Genomic DNA, 17100 nt, shown 5'->3' with positions numbered 1-17100 from the left:
CACTTTTTGCTGATGTTTCACTGTTTCGGACTTAGTCTGCCTGGGATCCTGCTATCCAGAACCCCGCCTAGCTGCTTTCTCCTCTAAATTGATTGCATGTTCTTTAGGTACACTCCAGCACTCCAGATTGGATTCTAGGGTACCTTTGTGAGTCCCTAGTACATGGTATACTAAGAACCCAGGGCATAGGTACCACAGAAGCCTCTCAGGGGCTGCAGCATGTATTATGCCACCCCTAGGAGACCATTCAAAATGACACAACAGGTCTGCTACTGCAGCCTGTGTAAGGTGGTGCAGGCACCACTTACTTAGATATAGGTTCACTATATCTACCTTATATCACTGCACATATAAACCTATCAGTCACCCCTATTGCAGGCCTTATCAATCCTGAAGGCAGGGTGCTGGATTTTGTGTGAGAGGGTGCCCATGCATTAGCATAGCCCCTCTGCAGCCTTCAGAATCTATTCTCCAGGGTTGTTCTGTGATGCAGCCAACCATAAACTCTTAAGTGCATTATAACCTCGCGGTAAATGCCAACTTTAAAACGGCTGCCAGAAAACATGTTGCGTTTGGTGTCAAACACTTTGGAATCATACCTCCCCGCCAGTAACTGGTGGGCGGGGTATGAATCCACCCTCCTAGAGGGAGAAATATGACAACACTGGTACACCTGGTACCAGCTTTCTCGACCCTGGCATCACAAGATGGATGCTGCCAGCCACAGACACGAGTCTGCCCTCTGGCAAACCCCAGAGTCGATTCTCCAGGCTTTGTAAGTGCTGCCATTTTAAAACATATAGCGGACATCAATCAATACGAGATGTCTAACTATATAGTGGCTGCACCAAAACCGGTCATGGTTGGTATCCAACATGTTGTAATCATACCCTAACACCAAATCTAGTGTCAGAAGTATGATCTCATGTACTGGGGGGCTCCCTTGGGGTACCCCTCCTGTACTCCTGGTAACAGCCTTTCAGGGTCTGACATCAAGCTAGTGCTGCTGCCGACCACAGACACGATTGTGCCCTTCTGCTGCTGAGCCAAGCTTGAGCAGGAGAAGGTTGCACAATAGGTTTTCTGTTGCAGGGAGGTGTGACCACCTCTCAGACAGAACGGTGTGTATTGGCTGGGGGACGGGCGCTTGCCATCCCCGCAAGACTGCCTTGAAGGGCACATTTGGTTCCCTCAGTACATACTTCAGTTTGAGCCAGTTCAGTAACCCTTTGTTCCTGCTGTGGCAAGAAACTGGACGAAGTACATGGGAGTATCCTCCCCTCTGTCCAGACCCTCCTCTGGGAGGAACCCCTGAGTCATTCTAACCCTTTCCCTGGGGTACTTAAGGGCATACCTATGGCTGGTTCCTTTGATTTGACGTGGAAAAAGACTCAAGCCTAAATCCAAGTCCCTTTTCGACCATCTGGACACTTGGACTTCTCCTGGAACCGAGACTGCACCAAGGAAGACTCCTGGTCTTGCTGTTCTGCAAGTCTTGTTTGTTGTCTGTGCTTCTTCCAGGATCTTCAACAGACCTATGGGCATCTAGGACACCCAAAGTAATCTCCCTTGGTATGAAGGAGTCACTCCCCTGCATCTGCAGGCACCACAACAAAGCTGACTCGTCTGGTGTTTGAGAGTCACTTGGACCTTGCTGGTCCCAGACTTGCTCCTTCTTCGTTCTCTATGCCATTTGCAGCTACCAAGGCTTGTTGGTACTCCTGCCAGACACCGACCACCTACTCACCGACATCCGATGTGGGACAGCTTGTGCACAGCTCCTGGTCTCCCTCAGCATCGCCTGGTCCTCACAGCTGCAGCGACACGGTCACTGCCAACTCTTCTGAACCGTCTGACATCAGTGGACATTGCTCCTCCATGCCTCCTGGTCAGTCCTGAGTGGCATAGACTCTGTCCCCTCTGTTTGCAAGTTCTTCATTTCTAGAATCCACCCTTGGATTCCATCATACTTCTTCACCTTCTTTTCCAGAGGCACTGTTCTCCAAGCCGTCCATTGTCGTCTAGAGAGGTTTCCGACCTCTCTTCACCCCTATACACCTGGCTACCCTGGTGTAGTTAACCTGGTCGCCGGGGCTTCCACGGGTGGGGTGGCTCTCCAACCTTCCATCCTCCAAGGGGATTCTTTGGCCCTCTGGGAAGGGTGGTTCTTCTGCAAAACTGCAACTGTGACATCTCCATTGACTTCCATTGGGCACGCAACTGTGTTCCCACTCTGCACACAGCAGCAGTGGGTTTCTTGGCTGCTTACCTTGGGTGGTTCTTGTGTCCCCAGCTCCTCTGGGTCTTCTGGTCTAAGTCCCGTCCTCCTTTACAGTTCATATTCTACTTTCTTAACATATGGTTTGGTCTCCCCACTGGAGACCATAGTATTTTGTGCTACTTACCCTATTTCAATTGAAGTATTTTTGTGTATTGAGTTGATATCTCTGGGCTGGAGATATACCAATGTGTTAGTGAGTGTTGTGTAATAAATAGAAGTATTTTTATATAAACACTGTGTGGTTCTTTTTCATTTAACCTAATTACATGATTAAACATGTAAAACAAGCTGCCTAACACTCCTTCAAGATAAGCCTGAAGGCTGTTTTCCACAGCTACCACTTTAAGAGCTTTCTATGGTTATCAGAGACCACTAAAATCACCTTAAGGGATGCCTGGATTAATGCGAGGTGCATCACTTAAATAAGTGTACACCATATACTAATGCAAAAACAACAGTTGATGGACAGAATGCAGAACAATGTCATACATTCACCCCAGTACAGAGATCTGGGCCTAAATCCATTGTTTTTTTGCTCACCATGCCATTCCAGTTTGAACCCAGCCCTATGCAAATCAGTCTTGACCCTGTGCCCCATGGGAACAGTCCAGCCTGAACTGCCAAGCCAGGTCCTCCCTCGACTGGAAACACGCATCCTAGGACCTGTTTCGGGCTTTCAGCCCTCATTAGCCAGGATAGCTTGATTCCAGTGGCATGGAGAGCACGGGACTCACGGCTGATCATACCTGTCCCACTCTGGGTGACAAATGCAAAAACAACAGTTGATGGACGGAATGCAGAACAATGTCATACATTCACCCCAGTACAGAGATCTGGGTTTGCTTTGTTCACCCTAAGTTCGCAGGGTACGCCACTGGGTTCAAGCTAGCCTGGCTGATGATGACTGATTAGCCAGAAACCGGTCCCAGGATGCTTGTTTCCGGTCCAGGGAAGATATGGCTTGGCAGTGCGGGCTGAAATGTTCCCATGAGGCACAGGGTCAGACGGATTTGCATTTGGCCATGTCTGAACTGGGGTGGCGGAGTGAGCTAAAGAATGATGATGGATTAAACCCAGATCAGTTGGCTGGGGGTGAGTGCTTCTATTGTTCAACACTCTGTCCTTCATCCCCTTTGGTTTTGCTACACTATATACTAAGCCAGCCTCCTACAGTTACCCATATTCATTTATTTCATTCATATGCACGCATGTTTATACATCCCCAAAGACCACACTGTCACTGATACACATGGCAGTCCTCTCATAGTGCCCCTAGTCAAAATATTTTGTTCAAACCATAGTATCTGGTTCTATGCTCAGTAGCCTAAGTCAATGGTGCTGGGTGTAAGGGTGTCTGGTAACAATGAGCAAGTTACTTAGCCTTCAATAGCTCGCATTGATTGATTTTCACTGATCAGAAGTAGCTCTCACTACTGAAAAGGTTTGAGACCCCCGTTCTGGGTTAAGGAATCTGCAGCTAGATAGAGTCTCTCCCAGATAAGGCATTAGAAAAGGTAATTAACTTGTTCATTATTACTTGTAAAATGTATATCTCTGAAACCCTCCAGTGGATCTTTTTCGTTCTTGTGTTTTAATTCTTATAAAAATATAACATATTTTTATAAATCTCTTGCGTATCATGTTGATTTCTTCTTCGGTTGTTTTGGTTCTGGTCAAATGCTTAACCCTAGTTCCTCTCTGCAAGCTGTGCAGCTCAGTGACACAGCTACCCAGGGTTGAGCTGAGGGTTTTGCAGAAAAAAACTTACTGGACCTAAAGGGATTGGTAAGTGTAACAACAACACCATATAATACACACCATTTCCTCACAATGACAACTTAAATTTGAAAGACAACCTATTGCGAGGCTGACTCCATGATTAGGCCCAGAATCGCCCATCAAATCTTGAATGACAGCGCACTAAAGTTTTAATCGAAGTTTTGGTCAGGCTCACAGTAAGCCACTCCTTGTCGTCAATGAGATACTTACTAAAACCCTTCTGGGGAACTGTGGCATTCCCAGTTTTTGGTGGCCTGCCCAGTGCTTGCCAATCCTGCCTTCCTCGAACAACATCCTAATCCCGAGAGTCTGGGGATTTAGGTATCCACCAGCTGGGTCAATCTGAATGCTTTTCCTACTACTCCTTCTGACAGTGAATCCAAGCGTTTGAGAATTTTGACAGAAAAAAGTTGTCCTCCCTGAGCCTTACTCTCTGATTGGCCAATGCCAGCCTTGGAGACTGGATGGGGGCATTGGATCTGCATGACACCCTGCAGGCCCACAGGCAATACCTGCAGTTCGCAGTGGGCCAGGAGCATTTCCAGTTTGCAGTGCTTCCTTTTTGCCTTACCAGTGACCCTTGGGTGATCACGAATGTGATAGGCGGTGGTCGTAGCACACCTAGAGATTTGTGGTTCCAGGTCTTTTGCTTACCTTAACAACTTGCTGTTGAAGGGCACCTTGCCCGTGGCAGTCGTAAACTACCCAAGACAATGGTGAACCAACTAACATCGTAAGGACTCACTATCAATGTGCCAGAGTTACACCTTGGCACAGCACCAAGGGAACCTATTAGATTCCATCCAGGTTTCAAAGGAGACTGTGCAAAAGACACTGTAATGGTGGCTGCTCGACTGTGATTGGGCCAGTGGCAGGGCCCTCTTCTTCACCCATCCAGAGCTGATGGTGCTCGTGGATGAGGCACTGCTGGTTTGGGGAGGCCATCTGGGAGAGGTGGAAATCAGAGGTCCCGGGCAGAAATAGTCTCATGGTCAGGAATCTGTGGTTAGATAGAGTATACACCAGAAAAGCGATACCAAAGGTAACTAATTTGGTATGATTTTGAGGAAGAACTCCGGATGATACTGCTGTCACGATTGACAGAAAGAACGAAATTCATGTTCTCGTTGAATGAATGAATGAATGAATATTAGCTTTATAAAGCGCAAACTTTGCCGAAGGTGTCAAGGCGCTGCAGAAAGAGCCATCAGATGGAAATACACGTAGAGCTCATACTGGTGGACTGGTAAAGAGCCAGGTCTTCAGGACCTTACGGAAGTTAGAGTGAGAAGCTTGTCCAGAAATTGAAGAAGGGAGGGAATTCCAGAGCCTAGCAGCGGCAATGGAGAAGGCCCTGCCTCCCCATCTGATTCTCTTAAACCTGGGAACTACCAACAGATTTTTACTGGCAGATCTTACCTGCTTGGTAGGGACATATCGCCGAAAGAGCCCTAACGTCTTGTGAACCTAGACGGTAAAAAGCCTTATCAGTAAGATAAAGAGCCTTAAACAGAATTCTCCGGTTAAGAGGGGGCCAGTACAGCTCACTGACATAAGCAGAGACTGAATGGGATTTAGGAAGGTCCATCACCAGCCTGGCCTCAGCTTTCTGCACCAGCTGCAAACGATGAACAAGCCCTTCATTAATACCCAAATAGAGGGCATTACAATAGTCCTGTCTAGATAACACCAGGGCAATGACTGCCTGCTTTCAAGAGGCGAAAGAAAGAAGAAATGGAGACATTTTCCTGAGAATCCTGATGATCCCAAAGCAGGTGGACATAGTTCTGTTAACCCGGGGGCCCAGGGAGAGAGAATTGGCCACTATAACACCAATATTTTTTCCTTTGGCCGCTGGGCAAGGGCAGGGGCCAAGCGTGTCAGGCCACCAAGCATTGGACCAAATATGCTGTTGGTATCCAAAGATCAAAACCTCTGTTTTGTCCCCGTTAAGTCTGAAATAGTTCTCCACCATCCAAGAGGAAACTGCCTGCATGTAGTTTTTAATATTGGTGGCAGAGGCCTGTATTCTGTTGGTGATGGATACCATAATTTGGGTATCGTCAGCATAGTACGGCACCTCCGATCCGAAGGATCTGGCGACCCTGGCCTGAGGGACAACATACATTTTAAAGAGAGTCAGACCCAATAAGGAGCCCTGAGGGACTCCACAAAACAAATGGTTAGGGGCCGATTAAATTGATCCATTTTTAGGTCTCGGCCTAGAGACACGCGAAGCGCGTTCTCGGCAGAGAACTATTGTAATCGTTTCAGCCGGCAAAGGAGACAAGAGCTGGGCACGCGCCCAGCATTTTCAATGGGAGAGGAGCGACAAGAGCTGGCCACACGCGGATTCAGTCGCGTACACACACATGGCGCCAGCGTCTCCGCCACGCGCCGATGACTGCTCTCTTCCTGGCCGGCTTCACGGAAGGCAGCATGCTTGTTTTGATATGTCCCTATTTTAGATGCGGATTATACTAATACATTTAATTTAATAGGTGAGTGAGAAAATATATTCGAACCTTAAGTGAGTTATAATTTAGAAGAATAGTTTGTCAGTATTTGTCAGACCCTTGAGGGACTTGCCAAGTGCTGTCGGTGATGGGGTTACTTGCCGGCATGTTCTTCTTTAATAAGGTTTCAAAGTGCAGTTTATTTTCCCCACCATGACTGGTGCACCCACCTGTTAGAACATTTTATCGGTGATATATTTAAATTCTCTCATTGCTGTTTATGAGTCACTGCCACACATCATAAGAATTAATTCGGTGTTTCGTTTTTTTTTCTCCTGCAAGTTTCATGACCGGGTCTCGATATAGTAGAGAGAGGCAAAGTGCTATTAAAACTCAGCTGGCACGAGTTGGTTGCTACGCGCAGAACCTGCTGGAGCTGCTGCAGCTGCTGCATTATCACTTCTCAGCGAGGTACCAACATACGTCTCCCCAGTTGCCATGGTTTCCGTGTAGACTGTGCCCTCTTAGAATGCAAGCGATTAGGTTTGATTGTACATTCACACCTTAAATCGGAAACCGTGGCGTTCGCATCAGCCCTGCTTCTTAGCGTGCATGGGCTCAGTGTCAGACACTGATTTGCTTGAAGTGCATTTCGCAAGTCAGACTAGGAAAGGTCGTGCAGCCTTTCGTCTGAAGGGATTTAACGGCGACACAGATTCAAAGTTGTTTTGTTTTACTGCACTGGTTCTCCAAAGTCAGTCTGCAATAAGACTGACTAAACAGAAATGATGAGCGGATATTTGGACACCTGATCTTGTCGTAGCTTTCAATTGTTAACCCTAATAATGTTTTATGTTTGTCATAAACACAACACCTGTTGTGTGACTAAATACCTTTAAATTAATGTAACCCAGTCGATGGTTTTTTGTAGATGCAACATCCCCTTTCTACTCGAGCATCAGTTTGGTGACGTGACTGACCGAGGATCTCTACCATTCGGTCTAAAGTCAGTTATAGAAATGCATTTAAACAACTGATGAAAGAATGTATTCAGATTTATGCAAACTAGCTTGAATTAAAAGCTACCGTCATGGACAGAAAGTGGCACCAGTTAAAAACAGGACATTTTATTTCAATACACGCTGTCTTTTTAGTTTATAAATGCACTGTTTTCTTTGTTTGCCTAAGCTCGGGTTTTTAGAATGTTGTGCCTTTTTTCTTTCGGAAGCAAACATTCTCCAATGACTGCATTATTATTTGAAACTAACCACTTATAAGGTCCCAAAGGCAAGACCTATTGGCTATGCCAATGCTTGTATTTAAAAGCATTCCAGCTCGAGGCGCACATGCACGCCTGTGTTGTGTGTGCCTCCCGGGGTACATGCGCTCTAACTCTATGGAGTCTCAAGGTAAGAACGGCATGTCCTGTGCCCTGCCCCAGCACAGTCGGTGTGTGTGTGTGTGTGTGTGTGTTTGTGTGTATGTGATGTGAGAGTGTGTTCGTATGGGTATGTGTGAGAGTGAGAGTATGTATCTGTGTGCATACCCAGAAGCACACACTGCACCAGTGCACGCGCCTCTCCTTTTATTTAAAAGGATTCACAGCTCGAGGCGCACAACCACACACACACACACACACAGCCACACACACACAGCCACACACATCCACTCACACACAGCCACACACACACAGCCACACACACACAGCCACACACACACAGCCACACACATACAGCCACACACACACAGCCACACACACACAGCCACACACACACAGCCACACACACACACAGCCACACACACACAGCCACACACACACAGCCACACAGCCGCACACAGCCACACACACACACAGCCACACACACACACAGCCACACACACACACAGCCACACACACACAGCCACACACACACAGCCACACACACACACACACCCACACACACACACACCCACACACACACACACACACAACCACACACACCCACAACCACACACAGCCACATACACACAGCCACATACACACAGCCACACACACACACAGCCACACACACACACAACCACACACAACCTCACAAACACAACCACACACACACACACACCACACACACACACACACACAACCACACTGTCAGTGCATACTTTCAACAGGCACCATCAGTCGTCAGTGCACGCTTTCACTGGGCACAAACACCACCAGCCGTCGGTGCACGCTTTTACCGGGCCCAAACACCACCAGCTGTCAGTGCACATTTTCATCAGACACACACCACCAGCCGTCAGTACACGCTTCCACCAGGCACACACACCACCAGCCGGCAGTGCACACTTCCACCAGGCACACACACCACCAGCCATCAGTGCACAATTTCTACAGGCACACACACCACCAGCCATCAGTGCACACATCAATTGTTAACGCATCCACAAATAACTATTGTAGCAATCGCAGTATGGCGCACTTTACTTTCAAACATATTCATCTAAAGTGCAGCATGCCACCACTGCTACAAAAATAAATACAAATTTTTTTGGCCTACAATGAATAGACTTTTGGTGCAATTGGTGTTGCAATATTAAGCAATGCCAATAGCTCAAACTTAATTAACCCGAGACCTATTGCATTGTAAATGCTTGTTACTATTTGTGCCCGATCAATAAGAAATGAAGTGAGCAGCCTAAGGGCACCGCCCCACCCCATTTCCATGAGCCGATCCACCTATCTCAGCGGGGATATAGTGTTGAAGGCTGCCATAAGGTCAAGAAGAATCAATAGCGTGGTCTGGCCAGCGTCAACCAGAACGCGGATGTTGTTGAGTATGGAGGTTAACGCCGTCTCCGTGCTATGATCACTTCTAAAACCATGCTGCGAGCCCTAGAGCAGCTGATATTCCCCAGATGGGAGCTACGGTGAGAACTTGGATGTTTCTCCTGAATTTTTGCTGGGACAAGTAATAGCGAGATGGGGCGGTCATTTTTTAGTTCCGCAAACTCCAGAGAGGGCTTTTTGAAAAGAGGTTTGACAACCGCTGTCTTCCAAGAGGTAGTGTACTGTCCAGCTGAAATAGCTACATTAAGTCCTGAGGTAAGGTTGGGTACAATAACCTCCCTCCCTAGTTTCATAATCTTCATTGGACAGGACTTCAACAGGGAGCCAAATGTGATTCCACCTTTCCGGCGGTCCGTGTCCTCTTGTGACAGCGGGGTAGTAAGTAAATTTCTGCCTCCGCCGGAGTTACTGGATTATTAAAAGAAAGGGGGGGGGGTTTCCAGAGACTAATTTAGGGGTCCAGCTTTAAGAGTTTCCATGGAGGAATATATTTCCGTGATGTTAGAGCTGAAAACAACTAGCCATTCTGTCTCAAAGGTTCTGGGAAGTGTCAGTGTGGACAGGGGGAGGAAAGAGACTTAATTACATTAAAAAGCTCCCTAGGAGCTCTAAGGGATTCTGTAACCTTGAAATAAAATAATACTTTGCCTCTATGATGGAGATTTTACATTCCCTTAATCTTTGTTTTAGCATGTCTCTTCCCGCAGGGTTGAGGTCTAGACGTCAAATCCTTTCCTGATCCCGGCAAGATTGTCTTAGTTTTCTCAGCCTATCAGAAAACCAGGGGGCAGAGGCCTTTTATCTAGCCGCATAATGCTCCTTAAGGGGAGCTAGGCTGTCCATGGGTAATAGAAGCCAGTTGGAAACATCTGTGGCTGCCAAATTAGCATCAGAATGAGGGAGCCATTGTGTTAAGTAGAGCCTCCTTTCTTTTACAACTGAGGTTTCTCTTCTTCAACATTTTCTTTTTCTTATTTAAAGCTGTATAAGATACCGGGATCTGGAGGTTGAAAGGAATAGCATAATGGTCTGACCAAGAGAGTTGTATAGGTTCTCTTACCATAAGCCATATTACCATAATAGTCTGTGTCTTGGTTGTTGATGAAAGGAGGTCACAACAAAATGTCAAATTAAAATAATTTCCTATTTTGTTTTAGGTTCAAATGGACCGCAGTTGTTTACGGTTGAACAGTGGGGTACCCCTGAAAAGTTACCTAGAGCTCACACTTGGTAAGTCTATATTCATTAGAATTCATATATCTCAACTTGATACCAGGCACTTTTATGATAACGTTTTTCTCTTTGTTTGGCAGCTTTAATCGATTGGATTTGCCACCCTACGAGTCTTTTGAAGATTTATGGGAGAAACTTCATATCGCAATTGAAAATGCTCAAGGTTTTGATGGAGTTGATTAGAGACAATATCCAAATCTACAGACCTTAATTTCTAGTTTACAAATTAAATTCCGTATAATTTTTCCTGACAGACTATTTCCACCGTTTGGCTGTCGAAACCTGAGACGTGTTCGTGTATTTATAGAAGAAAACGATATTTACACATACTTTCACATTCAGTGCGCCCAGTTATGTCATGGTGCTCAAGTAATAATAGGCTGGCAAGCCAAAAGTGAAAAATCTTACAACCGTTACCTCGGGTCTTGCCAAGTGCTCAATTTCACACAAACTGCTGAAACTCTAAATGTGTGACTTGCTTGCGAATAACTCGCTGCTGCCCTCCTGCGGCCTTCTATCTGAACGTGTCAGAGAATTCAGTATACACCTCTTTGTGAGCTACTGAAAGCTGTTTTTTATATGCACGTTTCGGATCATATATGTTGTTTATCTGGAAAGGATATTTGCATTTCACTATGTCGGTTTGAATGCATACAATTATTCATCTTATCGTATAACCAGCATATTTCCTACTTAAGTTCATTGAAGCAAACATATTTTTGATACCAGAAATGCGTTAATAATTATGATTATAAATAATGTCATTAATGACAGACCATGCTATGAAAACATGTTCTCAGTTTGAGAAAGACAAAACTATATCGCCTTTATTTAAGGCTTTTTGCAACAAAATATATATTTATAGGTATAATCTGCCGGGATGTCCACACAAGTTAGCCAATGTATATTGTTTCTGATCCTTCCGATACGTCACTCTCATGACAGACAAACATGAAATGCATTAAATACAAATATAATCATACAAGGTCTTGAAGGAAACTGCAAGCACAACATAATTTACGTTTTCGCCCAGAGGAATGCTGAATGGTAGAGGAAATGCGAATCAGGATTGCCAGGTTTTGCCTCTCCAGGGGGGTGTGTACAAGTAACAACGCATACATTTACATTGCGGTATATTACATTGAGGATTTTACAAACCAAGTCGTTACAACGACTTGCGTTGGAGGGCGCTGGACTTAGGAGTAGTATAATTTACTTTTCCAACTCCAGTCTACATACAGTAGGGAAGGTGTTGGATAGTAAATTATACTATTCCTTGTCTTAGAGCGCCATCCAGCGCAAGTCATTGTAACGACTTGCGTTGTGAAAACCACGATGTAATAGCACCGCGATGTAATTCCTGCTTTGTAAACAATGTTTCCCCTCCAGGGAAATGTATATCGAATATGGGGTAATGGGAGGGCTCAAGAGGGAAGACTTGGGGCTGCGGGCGGGCAGTAAAGGCTTCATTTTGTCACTCTTTGGCGCCATTTCCCTCTCACATGTGGTCAATTGGAAATTGTGGGTACAAACATAAAGTATGTTTTTTTAGGGTGAAAGAAGCAGCAAGTATACATGAGAGGCCTGTGCTCATGTTGTATTACAGTGCACTGGCCAGAGCGCAGGACTTAGGACTGAAAGTGTGCTTTATAGTTCCAGTGTACCTTTCCTATGTTATGCTATCTTTAAGCCACGGGATAAAACCTAGCCTGATCTATGTCTGGTCATATGTAAATATATCATTATTTTGTTGCTAATTTTCGGGACTCCGTTTTTTTAAATTGTGCTTATTTGAAATGTCCTTTCCATTAAAGGCATTTACACCTATGATATATGTGCCAATAAAATATCGGAAATTAATCAGTATTAACATTTTGCAACAGCTTATAGTGTTTGCCAACCTACCAGAGCTTGAATTATTTCACATCAATGCAGTAAAAACATGTTTACAGGGTTTTCCCATTTATTGATCCCCTAGATTTCACGGGGAGTGTTTTTATGTTAATTCTTATTTCAATTCATAGAATAACCAAATAATTTGTTCAAATAACAATATTACCAAAGTCGTTGCGTCTGTGCAGTTTTTTGCACCTCTGCAAACTCCTCTAGAGGATTTATTGACTATTTTGGTGTTAACTGTGGTGTTCTTCTTCATTGCTAAAGCTTATTGTGATCCCCTTCAGTATGCCTATCTTGACAAAAATTGTGGTTTACTTGATATTAGGTTAATCTGCTTCATCTTGAATATCCCTCCCTGAGGCCAATGAAACCATTTCGGACTCGTTTTCCAACATCCGGTATAAATACTGCCTCAAATGATGTACAGTTCTCTTAACACACTATCACGCTAAAACGAACAACTCTGTACTTTGTTATTCGACAATTCATTCATTCATTGTTTGATATTAGGTTCATCGGTGTTCTCTTTTTTAGAGGCTATGAATGCTACATGTCTTCTTAGAGAGCTCTGTAAAATCTAGCTTTATCCAGAATCATCTCATTGGCGCTCTTGGCTAATGCTGTGGTGCAAATGTACCTTATTGTGTAGCTGCTAAATTAGTTTGAGATATGAAAGCTTCTTACGTTCGGAAAATTCCTCTTTTGACTTTAAGGAAGGTGTCCTAAAGTGTGTGTACCTGTTGTCTTCTCTTGATTTACTGACGTGCTTGTCCAGTGTGGAACCCGGAAAGATTCACTAACCTTTATTCTGCTTTCCATTCTGTTGGGATAAAATCAGTACTTTTCACAACCCTTTGTAGCGCATTGTTGGTTGAGACCAAAATAAACCTTCCACCCGAAACATTGTACTATGCAGTGCCCAGACCCCAGAGCTGTGCATTTCCTTTCATCTGATCTAATGGAATAATGGGAATTCTGAAGGACACCTCTAACCACAGATTCCACATCTTTAAAATACCCTCAGGCGCCAGACTGGATCCCATAGAATTCTTCAGCAGTGCTCCTGCACGCTGCCAGGTGGCGCCAAACGTATCGTGCTGTGACAGAGTGAATCTGCAAAAAAATACACCACCACCGTAGGTTGAAGTCCGTTCTTTTATTTCCGTGCCCTTCGATGTCAATCCGGAACTATGCTCCACACTTTGTCAGTATTCCGACCACTCAAAACTGCTTTTCTACTGTGTTCTAGGGAACGTCTGGCTCAAAAACAACAGGATTCAAACAGTGTGGAGACAACAAGAAGTAGAACCTGTTTATGATGCATGAGCTTTGGTCACAACTCAATGTTGTGCTATAGGTGTGGCCTTATGTTCCTAATGGAGATCTGGGAGTTGGAGGTAGAGCTCTGTGTCGCCAAACATAAGAAGGGGTTGCAATTGAAGCACAAGTCCTGCTCAGTTTGCTGCGCCAATCCCAATCTTGATTAAGAGTTTGGTCCCATGCGAAATCTTGTTCTGCTCAAAGTCTTCCAGTAGACCAAAGTTGAAAACACACCATTAGTGCAAGAAATCCAAGTGGGACTCAACCCCTTCCCGCCATTATGAGTCAGATAGGACGATGCCAAGGCATTATTCGAAAGGTCAGAACCTCCCAGGATTCTCTGATTCTGGGCTGGTCCTTCACCTGGACCTAGCATGCTTCAAATTTCCCAGGCAGTTGTCCAATCCGCAGCAAATCAAAAAGGCTATGATGCTAATTTTTCAAGTGTTTGTTTCCCTCAGGACACATTACTGAACTCTCACTGATGCCGGTCCAGACTTTTACCCCAGCACCCAGATTCATGCCAGTTCCTTCTATGCTGGTGCACTGATACTGGCTTCTGCAATGCCTGCACTACCATATTCTGATCAGATTCTGATGCGTTCATTGCATACCAAATGCCCCCTGTCCCCTCCCCCCGGCCCAATTCACCAATAATGACGAGGGAGCAGGCAACCTGCTCCCAGCTCCCTATAACGATATGGGGCTATAACTGGCATTACAAAATGCAAGTTGACCAGATACATCCCCAGTGGCTGAGCTAGCCTCATCACCTGGGTCACCATTGGAAGAAAGTGCCTCTTTTGCAGTAGTAGTGCAAAGAGCAGCAGAAGTTCTGGACTTACTGTTGCCTACACTTGAAACTGAGGCACACGTATTAACTCAGATTTTTCAACCAGGCATAACTTCATCATAGCAAATATTGTCATTTAGTGAGGTGCTCTGAGACATTTGCATGGCTATTGGTCTTAAACATGCTCAGGCTCACAGGTCAGTCGACTCTTGGCCACTCATCATAGACCAGTCCCCAGTGAGCTGACTTTTTTTAACAAACCACCCTACCCCCTGCAAGCCTGGTGCTACATGTGTTAACAAGTAAAGCTAATCCAGATATATTTCCGACCAGCCCCCCCATCTGGAGCTTTGAAATGTATTGATGCCTTTGCAAAAAAAATGGTTTCTTTGGTAAGTTTGGCCCAAAGATCTTTGAATGCAGTGTATTTTCTTACAGGTATACCCATGTCTTATGAGACATGGCCAGCGAGATCTTGCCGGTCGTCCCAGAAGACCTCCAGGCCTAATTGGCACAAATTATCTGAGATAGTCAAGATGTGACAAGGTATGTTGCATGTTGGCTTGGACAACACTGGTTGTGTGGGCTGAGCTGTTGGCACCAGTTTGGTGCTTCAACAGCATGCCGAGGGGCGACACCCAGTCTTTTAGAAGATGTTTGTACTTTTCTTATGAACATGCCCATAAACAAATCACAACTGTTTAAAGAGAAGGTTTATTTGACGCACAAACGATTGAAAAACAGTTGCAGTGCTGCACAATTTTTGAGGTTGTGCACCCCAGTCAGGAAGTTTCACCAGTGGTATTAAAAATTCAGAGGTTATTCGAGAGACCAACCTTACTTGCATTATTAGCCTTCCCAACCTATGTAGTTGCAGTAGAGCCAACCCTTTCAGGGGAGATGACATGGTGGTGGCTGTGGCCTTTGACACCAGCAGAGGCAGGAATATTCCAATTTCTCCTCCCTGCTTTGACATGCCCTCAAACACCTACAACCAGCCTGGAGGGGACATGATGTGACATTTCCTCATTGGTTTTAGAACCATCACAATAGACCAATGTGTTTTACAAGCTGATCAAAGAGCATACACCCTACATTTTCTTTCTTCCATGCCCTGTATCCCCTGAATACCAGAACAAATTCTGCTGGATTACCTTGCAATCTTGGTGCAAGAAGTCAACGACCTCATGGCCAGGGGTGCTATCAAGAGGGTGCAAGATTCAGAAAGAGAAGAAGGGTGCTACTTGTGCTACTTCTTTGTGTCAAAAAAGACAAAGAACTTGGGCCTAAACTGGGCCTCCAACCATTGACTGCCTTTCCAAGGAAAGGCATATATCTCCAGCTCACAAAGGGGCTGAAACATTTCAACTTGCTGTGCTCCCTTTCGGCCTTACCTTCGCCCCTCAGATGTTCACTAAACTGATGGGATTAGTCATGGCCTATCTTCGGAGGTTGGGGAAACATGTATTCCCAAGCATTAATGACTGGTTGCTTGTCATAGTCAGTCATGGACCACTTCTGAATAAGACTCAGCTCCTTATCTCCATAGGTTTGTCCCACCTGAGACCTGTGCTGAGGATTTTATTCCTAGGTGGCTGTCCTGGGTACAGTGCTATTCAATTTCCTCCATTGTAGCAAGCCTGGAACATTTAGGATATGATTTGGTTGTTTCGGGCTCAGTCCTAATTCTAAGGATGATAGTTCAGAGGCTTTTAGTGTTCCTACCCTCATGCATCCTCTTCATCCTTAGAGACTGTTGGTAGAAGCGGGCCCTGCATTGGAATCTCAGGTGCCCGTGGGCCCTGCATCAGGGCGACTTGTCCGATTTTATCCAAATATTTTTATGGGAGTTGGCTCAGCATTTTCTCTGGTGGCAAATAAGCGACAACCTGGCCTATGGTTGCCCACTCTCCCTTCCCACCCCTGATTTCACTGTCTGTCGGAGGGGTCTACTGAGAGAAGTGGGGATCAGAGGATTCTGGTCTCTGGAGCAGTGACGGCTCCACTTCATTAGCCTGGATTTCGGTAATCCATTTGGCCCTGAAAGTGTTCCTGCTCCCTATCAATCTGAGGCTGGTGCAGGTCTACACGACAATGCAATAGCTGTGTGGTACTGCAACAGACAGTAAGGAGTGAGGTTCTAGATCCTTTGCAAGGAGGCTATAAATCTCTGGAATGGCTGAACGAGTAGGAGAACATTCTGGTAGCCAACTAGTTGAGCAGACATTGGCTGGTGATCACATGGTGGCACAGGACATCTTCGATCAGTGGATCATGCCCTTGGTAGATCTATGTGCTGTCACTGAGTGCATGCAGTGTCAAAGCTTTTGCACATTGAAATTTACTACAAGACCAGCACTAGGAGACTTATTTGGTCTGCAATAGTACTCATTTGATATCTGCACATTCCCACCTCTACCTTTCGCTCCTCAAGTTCTGCGGAAAAGTAGGCTAGATTGGGCAGAGGTTATCTTAATCGCCCCTAACTCGGCCAGGGGAATATGATATTCAG

General features: G+C 45.3%; 1 protein-coding gene across 3 annotated transcripts in view; it reads left to right on the top strand.

Annotated features, from left to right (window-relative positions):
• The window catches only part of NEDD4 (NEDD4 E3 ubiquitin protein ligase), a 1992497-nt gene extending 1980057 nt beyond the window's left edge, over positions 1 to 12440 (top strand). For all 3 annotated transcript variants that reach the window (XM_086958341.1, XM_086958342.1, XM_086958340.1), the window contains 2 exons: positions 10501 to 10573; positions 10657 to 12440. In XM_086958341.1, coding sequence (XP_086814467.1) covers positions 10501 to 10573; positions 10657 to 10759 — 176 coding nt within the window. In that variant the 3' untranslated portion in view covers positions 10760 to 12440. The remainder of the gene's footprint in view (positions 1 to 10500; positions 10574 to 10656) is intronic.
• The last annotated feature ends 4660 nt before the right edge of the window (positions 12441 to 17100 follow it).

The sequence above is a fragment of the Lissotriton vulgaris genome, chromosome 2_1, assembly GCF_964263255.1.
Source record: "Lissotriton vulgaris chromosome 2_1, aLisVul1.2, whole genome shotgun sequence".
Lineage (NCBI taxonomy): Eukaryota > Metazoa > Chordata > Amphibia > Caudata > Salamandridae > Lissotriton > Lissotriton vulgaris.
This window is presented reverse-complemented; position numbering and strand designations above follow the sequence as displayed.